Here is a 10,267-nt window from a genome sequence, read left to right as displayed (position 1 = left end):
TTACATTAATTTGTTCCCTTTTTTATGGATAGGTACTTTTATTTCGATTCCTAGCAATGAGGTGTGTGATTGTTTGCATCTCATGCTATCCTTCCCTTCACAAATAAGTGGTTGATGTAAAAATGGCTGATTAAATCAATGAATATTCCTCCTTCCCTTTTTCCCACATTCTCTAGATCAGGGATAGGCAACCTCGGCTCTTTTATGACTCATGGACTTCAACTCCCAGAATTCCTGAGCCAGCTATGAAGTCCATGAGTCATAAAAGAGCCGAGGTTGCCTACCCCTGCTCTAGATTCTAGAAGCTTGCCCTTACATTCAATTGTTAATTTTCCCAATGCCCACACTTTGTGTCCCAAATGGGTTTAACGTTTCCCTTGTTTTCCATTCTATAATCAATATAGAGTTTTGCACAATAAGGAAAGTTTCCCTTTTCTTTATTTAAAAAAAATGTTTCGGTGGCAACATAGTGGAATAAAGCTATAAGATTTCAGTAAATGCCATTTTGTTTTAGAGAAGTTTAATCATCAGGTTTTTTTCCTTGCTTCAAAGTTTTCATGGTCTTGCAGTGACATGTAGCAATGAAGGAACAATCTGTTTCCTTTAATATAATCATTTCAGCATCGAAGTAATGATGTTGCAATAAAAGGGGGGGAATGTAATGAAAAGAAATTAGCATCAAAGGAGGGAACATGGAATGGACTATGAAGGTATCCATAGGTGCACATATCTATGAAAGCAAAGGAAAAGAATGGGAACTAGTTAAGAGGGAACTATCCATAAAGTTAAAAGAAAGATACTGGGAGACCTACACACATAGGGGCTAGCACGCAACATTTGCCTGTCTCCACGACCGAGAAAACCAACAAACAGAAGAATGACCTGTGGTGGCCATTGTCTTGAAAGCACCAATCCAGCTCTCTTGTCAATCCAGACTGGAATTTCTAAAGTCAGCTCTATGAAGTGAGAGGGGGGTCAGCATAAGGGGCCTCAGAATCAGGATTAAATAAACTAATGAATCCCATTTCAAAGACTGTTTTGAAGTGCCCATTGTTCACTCATATAAAAATATGTATATTGTTATGCATGTGTACCTCTATGCATTTTTTCTTTTTGTTTTTTCATTCTGCAATTTTTCAGTTTTTATGGTTGCAAGTTCTTCTGAAGTTTTATTTTGTTAAATAAAAGTAAACCACTTTTCATTAAGAAATATCAAGATGGCGGCAACAGAGGAAGCATGGTTACATCGTGGGGAGAAAAGTGACTATTAAATTAAGACAAAATGGTAGGAGGAGAGGTTGAGAAGGAAAGATAGGTCATTGAGGGGAAAAAAGACTGGAGAAGGGAAAAGAAGAGGAAAGATTCAAGAGGTTAGGAGGAAGACACCAACAAGAGTGGCGGCCTATGGCAAACTTGCCTGCTGAGAGGGGCCCAGCTGCACCCGAGAGGCCTACCCAAGAGACTGGAAGCCCATTGAGGAGGAATTGGAGCGCCCTGCCATCCGATAGAGCAGCCGCACAGGATCATAAAGGGGACGTTGGAGGACTTCTAGGCCAATGGAGGCCTACCTGAAAGGCCCAGCGGCACTGCAACCCAGCCCAGCCCAACGAAGTGGAGACCGGTGCGCCAGCAGCTCGAGCGGTGGTGAGAAGGTGCCCGGCGGCAGCACAGAACAGCAGAACAGTGAAGCGGCTGGGGGCAGCGCAAAGGCAGTGGCAACGCAGAGCTGCAGGCCAGTGAGGCAGCTGGGGGCAGTGCAGGGGCAGTGGGCAGAGGCAGTGGAAAGCAAAGATGGAGAGGCAGCTGGGGGCAACGCAGAGGTGGCAGGCGGCAGCAGCAGAGAGCAACGGATGGAGAGATGGTTGTGGGCAGTGCAGAGGTGGCAGGCGGTGGCAGCAGACTGGGAGGCCTACAGGCAGCAGCAAGGCAGCACAACAGAGGCAGCGGAGCAGCGGAGGACCCGACCGGCAGCTCGAGAGAACCTGGCTGAACGGAGAAGCTAGAAACAAGGCTAACAGCAAAGTACATCACCAACCAAAAAGACGGATTTTCAAACAACAAACTCATGGAACAGGTGACTGACACTATTGTGGTATGCAATACATATTCCATGTATGTGCTTATGCCCAAAGAACACCCAAACTATACATGCATTAGATGTAAACTATGTGAACTACTACAGGAAAAAGTAAGGAACTTAGAGGCAACTCTAGCCAAACCCCAACGTACAAAAGAAAGCTCTACCTGAACCAAATCAAATAATGAACAAATAACTTCCAGAGGATTTGATAAACCCTTGAAGGAAGACAAATGGGGGTATGTCACACATAGAAGGAAACACAATACTCAAAGAAAGAAGCAGCATACAACTAACAAACCCCTTCTGGCCAATCAAACCCAACCAGAAGCAGCCCCATTAAAACTGAGCAATCAATTTCTCCCCTTAAATGGAAACACACAGACCCACAAATTCCCCCTGAAAGAAAACATGCAGACACCTAACAAAGAAACAACTTCAAATATCCCTTAAAAAGTCACTTCAAATATTCCTAAAAAAAGTCACATCAACAAACATACCTGAGATAAACACACCTGAGAAAAGCACCCCAGACTGCAACCCCCCAAAAAGGAAAGTGAGTGTTGGTAAAAGGAGATTCTGTCCTCAAAGGAACAGAATCATGCATCTGCAGAACAGACATACAATCCAGGGAGGTACGTTGTCTCCCTGGAGCAAAAATCAAAGATGTGGCTGAGAACCTAACCAAAATAATTAGGCCTACAGATTATTACTCTTTCCTCCTCCTTCACATTGGGATGAATGACACAACAAAGAACCTGAGTACAATTGTGAGAGATTATAAACAATTAGGCAATAAAGTTAAGAAGCTAGGAGCACAAATAGTGTTCTCATCAGTACGCCCAACGAAAGGCCAACACCCACTGAGGGGAAAAAGAATTCTAGAAATAAACCATTGGCTAAAGGGTTGGTGTCCCCAAGAAAACTTTGGTATCCTGGATCATTGACTGCATTTCCTGCGCAAAGAACTCTTGGCAAGGGATGGGCTGCACCTCACGAAAACAGGGGAAAATGTATTCAGAAAAAGACTGGCCCAACTCACCATGAGGGCTTTAAACTAAAATTGAGGGGGAAAGGTGACCAATCTTCAGAATCTCTAAAACCCAAAAACAATCACAAATCCCAAGAAAACAAATCAAACAATGAGATAGGCAGTGATGAGAAAAAAGAAAAATTCAAACAAGAATCAGGAGATGCAGGAAACATACCCACGGACAGGCATAAAAGTATTAAATGCTTATATACAAATGCTCAAAGCTTGGGAAACAAACAGGATGAACTAGAAGCAATAGTACACGAGGGAGGGAATGACATAGTTGGCATTACAGAAACCTAGTGGGATGAAACCTATGAAAGGTGGAGGAGGGAACTAGACATAAAGCTGATTTTTTTCCAAACTCTCAACATATTTTTTGTGATATGGCGATCAAACTTGGCTGCAGTATTCCAGGTGTGGTCTTACTAGAGTTTTATGAAGCGATACTAATACTTCACATGATCTTGATTCTATGCCTCTGTTTATACAACCCAGGATTGTATTAGCTTTTTTGGTGGCTGCTGTACACTGCTGGCTCATAGTCAAGTGATCGTCCACTAAGACTCCAGGTCCCTTTCACAGTTACTGTTTTTAAATCAGGTCTCGCCCAATCTATACTTGTACCTTAGATTTTTCCTGCCTAAATGTAAAACTTTGCTTTTCTCCACATTGAAACTCATTTTGTTGGATAGGGCCCATTGTTCAAGTTTGTCAAGATCTTTTTGGATCCTGAGTTTGTCTTCTGGGATGTTGGATACTCCTGATAGTTTGGTGTCATCTGCAAATTTGATGAGTTCCCCTTCAATTCCCTCATCTAAGTCATTGATGAAGATATTGAAGAGTACTGGGCCTAAGACGGAACCTTGTGGTACCCCACTGCTTAATTCTCTCCATGTGGATGTAGTGCCATTGAGAACTACTCGTTGAGCATGGTTTGCCAGCCAGCTACAGATCTATCTGGTGGTGATGTTGTCTATTCCACCTTTTTCTAGCTTACCAAGGAGTAGGTTGTAATCTACTTTATCAAATGCCTTATTGAAATCTAAGTATGTCCACAGCGTTTCTCTGATCTACTAGTTTAGTCACTTTCTCAAAGAATGAAATAAGATTGGTTTGGCATGATCTGTTTTTAACAAACCCATGCTGGCTACTAGTTATAACTTTGTTTGTTTCTAGTTGTTCACAGATCTGTTTTTTAATTATCTTTTCTAGGATCTTCCCAGGTATTGATGTTAAACTGATTGGTCTTTAGTTTCCTGGGTCCATTATTTCCCTTTCTTGAAGATGGGAACCATATCAGCCCTTTTCCAATCCTCAGGTACTTCCCCGGTGCTCCAGGATTTATGAAAGATGTGGTGCAATGGTTCTGAAATAACATCTGCCAGCTCCTTCAGAACTCTGGGATGTAATCTGTCGGGTCCCGGTGATTTATATTTGTCAAGGTTGGATAGGTATTCTCTTACCAATTTTCTTGCTTGTTTTAATTTTTGTTTCTAGTTTGCCTTTTGCAGTGGGTTTTTTTTTGAGGGGTATGATGGGCAGTAGTTTCTTTTTGTGTGAAGACTGAAGCAAAGTTGGGTTTGGCTAGTCTAAAGAAAAGAAGAAATAAGGGAGACATGATAGCAGTATTCCAGTATTTGAGGGGCTGCCACAAAGAAGAGGAGGTCATGCTATTCACCAAAGCAGCAGAGGGCAGGACAAGAAACAATGGTTGGAAACTGATCAAAGAGAGAAGGAAGAAGGATGACTCTACTCTGATGGCTGAAAGTTCATTAAGTCAAGGAACACAGTGAAAAATATGTGACAAGATTAAATATGAAAAGGATCAAACTAATGACAAGTACAGCAACTAGCATTACAATTGATGGTTAAAACAGGGCTTTTCAACCTTTTCACCATTTGTACCACTTTTAGGATATGGCAATATCCAAGTACCACCAGTTGCCTAGCAAGGTGTCAAAAACTTGATGACAAAAAAAAGGAAAAAAGTGATAAAGTACAGGTAGTCCTCGACTTACAACAGTTTGCTTAGTGACTGTTTGAAGTTACAATGGCACTGAAAAAAGTGGCCCCCCAAGGCACAGCCGACAAGACACCTGCCTGCCCGCCTGGCGGTGCTCTCATTCCCCTTCCCGTTACCACTTTTCTAGGATGGTCGCGTACCACCTGCCACGTGCCAATGTACCGCAGGTGGTACCCGTACCACTGGTTGAAAAGCCCTGGGTTAAAGTACTGAATTGATAGATAGTTTCTGCCATTTAGGATCAAATAAAGGAATCCACAGGCTAGAAATATGTTACAGACCACCACTTGATAGGGAAGCAATGAAGGTCTTGGAAAAGATGCTCCAATGTTTGGTGTGTCCTTGATTTTCCCTGTATTGATTATATGGAAACAAAAATTGGACTTTAATAAAGAAGAAAGTAGATTGACACTTTTGACCACTGGTGTTGGAGTGCTCTTGTAAATACTTCAGATAGCCAAGAAAACAAGCAAAGCCAAGGCTGCCAAGAAAACAAAGAAATTCAAAGCAATTTCTGATGTTTTCATTAAAAATGGTGGGTATAAGTTCAAGATCATATAATGGAAACTTTGGGCTTTCTTCTTCCACTTTAGCTTGATTTGGAACTTGCACATGAGGACTTCATGATCTGTTCCATAGTCAGCTTCTGGCTAAATCTTGGTTATTTTGAATTCTTCGCCTCCTTGTACCAATAATATTATCACTTTGATATCTATGTGCTCCATTTGGTGATGTCTATGTATATATACATTGTTTTGATTGCCGAAAGTATTAGCAATGAAGAGTTGATAGACAATTATAAGGTGTTCTTCTGCTTCATTTCTATTTACTAGGCCACTGAGTCCAACCATGTTTTTCTTCTTACAATTTCTGACTGTGGAGTTCCAATCTCAAAGCATAAGCAGCTACTTTGCTTGCAAGTTTTATTGTTTTCAGATTGAACGTGACCATAAAACTCCTCAAACTTGCATCGGTTAGAGCATAAACCTGGATAAGCATCATATTAAACAGTAGCCCATGGTGGGATATCCAGTACATTCTTATTGTGATTTTATTATGTATATTGAAGATAATTGTAAACTGCTCCAAGACATAAGTCCTTGTGGTATATACTTTATTTTTCTATAAAGCTATCATATCTGAGTCGGCACATATAATCTTGGACTGATTTGTGCTCATAGACTACTTATGAACTGGTCCTTTATTGATAAAATAGAAAGGTTGGTTGATCAATATTATCTTGTGTAGTGTTTTGTTTAAAGCATGTCTTGTGTGTGTGTGTTTTGAGTCATGTTCCTTTTCCTTTTTTCCTTTTTTTTCTGTACCTCTTTTTCTCTTTATTTCTGATTCCTAAAGCAATTTTTAAAGGAAACATTTTCAGCTATGTAAAGCCTGGAATCCTACTATCTACTTCCAAATATTGGTCAGTAAAGCAGGCTTGGATCAGGTGATTACTTGGATGGAAACCACCGGGTCATCTCAGTGTTGGAGGCTTGATAGGAATATTGAAAAATGATCTTAGAAGAAGGCAGTGGCAAAACACTTCTGCAATGCTTCTAAGAAAAACTCCATTGACATATCCATGTATTCACCTCTGTTTGAGAGAGTCTAACTATTCCTACCAATCTACCAAGGAAATAATCTGATTAAAAACTAAGCTTATTCTTGAAAAGTCCATGCTTATTTTTATACATTGATTGATTATGAGCTATTCCAATGTAATCTTTTTCAACCTCAGAAAATTCTAGGCATACGGACTTTAACCTCCCTTGCCAGCATACTCGTTGCTGAGAGTTCCTCACATCTTTAACATGAGAAGATGGGAAAGTTTGCTAAAATCTTCATACTATTAGTTACTCAAATCCTAATGTTTTGAACATTGCTATATTTTTCCTTCTCCACTACCCTCATACTTCATCTATTCCCCTGGATAACTGGATTTGAGCTAGATGTTACATTGAGTTTTTCTTTTAGCAGAATAAGGCCATACTACATTGAAAACATGCTCATATATTAATAGAAAAAAATATAGCAGTTGGGAGGGATCTTGCCAAAGAAATTTCTACTGATTTTTTCAACACATCAAAAAAAATGTGGTAATTCAGAAGTGGCAACAGCATTATGATTCAACAGTCAACGTCATGCATGTTCAAGATTTAAAAAGCCATTTAAAGTAGTAAATGCCTAAATTAAAGTATATTGTAAAGTGATCCCTTGATGATTTTTATTCAAGGGATTAAGCATAATCACCAAATATAATTAGAACAATTAATCATTGGAACAACCTGGCTCCAGAAGTTGTGAATGCTCCAACACTGAAAGTTTTTAAGAAGAGACTGGACAGCCATTTGTCTGAAATGGTACAGGGTTTCCTGCCTGAGCAGGGGGTTGGACTAGAAGACCTCCAAGGTCCCTTCTAACTCAACAACAACAACAATAATAATAATAATTTATTAGTCCTCTCCAAATACTTAAAATATTATAATTCTGTTTTCAAGATAACAAAAAAGATTAAAAATTCCAACAAATGTATGCATTAATACTTCTGTATATCAAGCTGTTAAATGATGTTTAATAAATTTGCAGTTAATCAGCCTTAAATATTGTTCCTAAAAGAGGCATCAGCTTGAAAATCCATTCTGGACTGATTAAAGGATGAAACTATCAAGAAAAAAATCATTACCAATTTTCTACCTGTATACAAAATAAAATATAAACAGAATAATATATTGTCAGGGCTATTTGCTTATTATCAAGACTTGAAACCTACTTTGTGCATGTATCAGTGTTCCGTTTCTTGTTCCCATTCAAAATGAAAGGGATATATGATAAGATAGAAGAAGGGATAACACAGATTTGTTAAATTTTAATGAATGTAGTTAAGTACTTTAAATATATCACCTCTTTAGTATGTGAATTAAAAAATGAAGAGTATGGTAGCAGAACATATAAAGACCATATTTATCATTATTCTCTTAGAAGAAAAAATTGCAGACTATTAATACAACTGCAAAGTGTATATTCCGGTAGCTATTCCCATTAAAAAACAATTCTGAGAAATAGAAAATGATTAGAAAATGAATTTGTTCATTTAGCTAAAACTTATAAACCAGAAAGAGAGCTATGTATTTACTTACAGAACTATCAAATTAAATCTGATATATAATTTAAAAATCAGTATTGTATTAACTGATCCTACCCAGGTACCACACTAATCTAATGTTGTCCGAATGTCAAGGATTCTATAAACAGCACAACTTACCTCTTTAGATGAATTTGGGGGCCTTTCTGCCTCATTCTTATGTTCCCTATTATTTGCAAAACTGGGAATGTTGGGACTGAAAATCATCAGGTCACTCTTGGCACCAGCCTCTGTGCTCACACCTGCCAGGATGTGGCTGTGGCGATTGGAATAGGACCAGCTGCCCACTTCACTGGCACAGACCAGGGTAGCCATGCCAGGGCCATAAACCATGGATTCCTTTGCCTTGCAGTGGCATCGCAGGGCCACGTAGATGAGAGTGGCCAGCAAGAAGAGGCTGGAAACAGAGCAGATGGCAATGATCAGATAGACGTTGATCGAGTCCACCAGAGGCACAAAGCTCTCCCCTGACCTTCGAAGATTAATATCCGTTTTGATTGTCTGACCACTTGTCACCAGTGACACACTCAATGTGGCTGTGGCTGAGAGCTGAGGCTTCCCATGGTCCTTCACCTGAACCAGAACCCTCTGGATTTTGCCTCCTTCTGATTCATCCAGAGGATATTTGGTACTCACCTCACCGTTATACTGGCCCACAGACCATGGACCGCTGCTTTCTTCAAGCAGTTCGTACCTGAGCCAGGCATTGTATCCAGAATCTGCATCCAAGGCATGGATCTTGCCTACAATATGCCCAGGCATCACGGGGACCACTAGAAGAATCAGGTTCTCTTCTGATGATCCTGTCACGGCAGGTGCATTGTCGTTCTCATCCAGCACAAAGATCTGAATGGTCGCATTGCCACACAAGGAGGGCATTCCAGCATCCTTGGCTCTCACCTGGAACTGCAGCAGTTTCGACTCCTCATAGTCCAAGGACTGCAGAGCATAGAGCTTTCCACTCTCCGAATGTACAGAGATGTAGCTTGACAATGGCCACAGCTTCTCATCTATCCAATAGGTGATCAGGGCATTCTCAGCAACGTCTGGGTCCAAGGCAGATACTGTGAAGATGTGAGCACCAGGAGGATTGTTCTCCTTCACAAAGACTGTGTAGGAGGGCTGTGTGAAGGCTGGAACATTATCATTTATGTCACTGATAGGCACTAAGAGGCTGATGCTAGAAGACAGGGGTGGAACGCCCTGATCTTCCACTGTCACAACCATCCTGTACTCAGCCACCTGCTCTCGATCTAGGACTGCACCAACAATCATGGAGTAGTAGTTCTTGAATGTGGACTCGAGTTTGAAGGGTACTCCAGGGGGAAAGAGGAAACAGTTGATTTGTCCATTGATGCCAGAATCCTTGTCTGAAACACTGAGTATTGCCACTACACTCCCTGATGGTGAGTTTTCAACAACAGGTATTGAAAGGGAATTCACTGATATTTCAGGAATATTGTCATTTGTATCCAGTATTTCAAGAAGAACTTTACAGTGCCCTGACCGTGGAAAATTCCCTCTATCTTCTGCAATAATTTGAAGATCGTAAAAATTAATGTCTTCATAATCCAATTTTCCAATTACTCTAATTTCCCCAGTATCAGAAATTATACTAAATATCTTTGTGACATGTAGAGGTAGGCTATTACTAAAAAAATAAATAATTTCTCTATTTATCCCTTCATCTAAGTCTGTTGCATTCAGAGTAATAACTAAGGACCCATTAGCTGTATTTTCTAGCAACTTTACCCTATAAACAGATTGGTTAAATACAGGAGGATTGTCATTAACATCCAGCACATTGATGACCAGCTGAACAGTTCCTGTGAGTTTTGGTTCACCCCCATCAGTTGCTGTCAGTACTAAATGATGCACAGGGCTCTCCTCCCTGTCAAGTGGAATCTTCAGTTCAAGTAGCACAGAGTTGCTCTCATCTTCATCACTTCCTGAATCAAGAACAAAATAGTTATTCATGCTGAGCTTGTA

General features: G+C 40.2%; 1 protein-coding gene and 1 pseudogene across 1 annotated transcript in view; both read right to left on the bottom strand.

Annotated features, from left to right (window-relative positions):
* The window catches only part of LOC107283620, a 20,163-nt pseudogene extending 19,268 nt beyond the window's left edge, over positions 1-895 (bottom strand).
* Positions 896-7,722: 6,827 nt separating this feature from the next.
* Positions 7,723-10,267, bottom strand: part of LOC107283619 (protocadherin alpha-5-like) — a 7,679-nt gene continuing 5,134 nt past the window's right edge. Inside the window, exons 2-3 of the mRNA XM_015811548.1 lie at positions 8,399-10,261; positions 7,723-7,797 (exon numbers count right to left, since the gene is read on the bottom strand). Of these exons, the coding sequence (XP_015667034.1) occupies positions 7,723-7,797; positions 8,399-10,261 (1,938 nt within the window). The remainder of the gene's footprint in view (positions 7,798-8,398; positions 10,262-10,267) is intronic.

The sequence above is a fragment of the Protobothrops mucrosquamatus genome, unplaced genomic scaffold, assembly GCF_001527695.2.
Source record: "Protobothrops mucrosquamatus isolate PMUCROS unplaced genomic scaffold, P.Mucros_1.0 scaffold45, whole genome shotgun sequence".
Classification (NCBI taxonomy): domain Eukaryota; kingdom Metazoa; phylum Chordata; class Lepidosauria; order Squamata; family Viperidae; genus Protobothrops; species Protobothrops mucrosquamatus.
The sequence above is the reverse complement of the archived record's forward strand: the minus strand, read 5'-3'. Positions and strand labels throughout refer to the sequence as shown.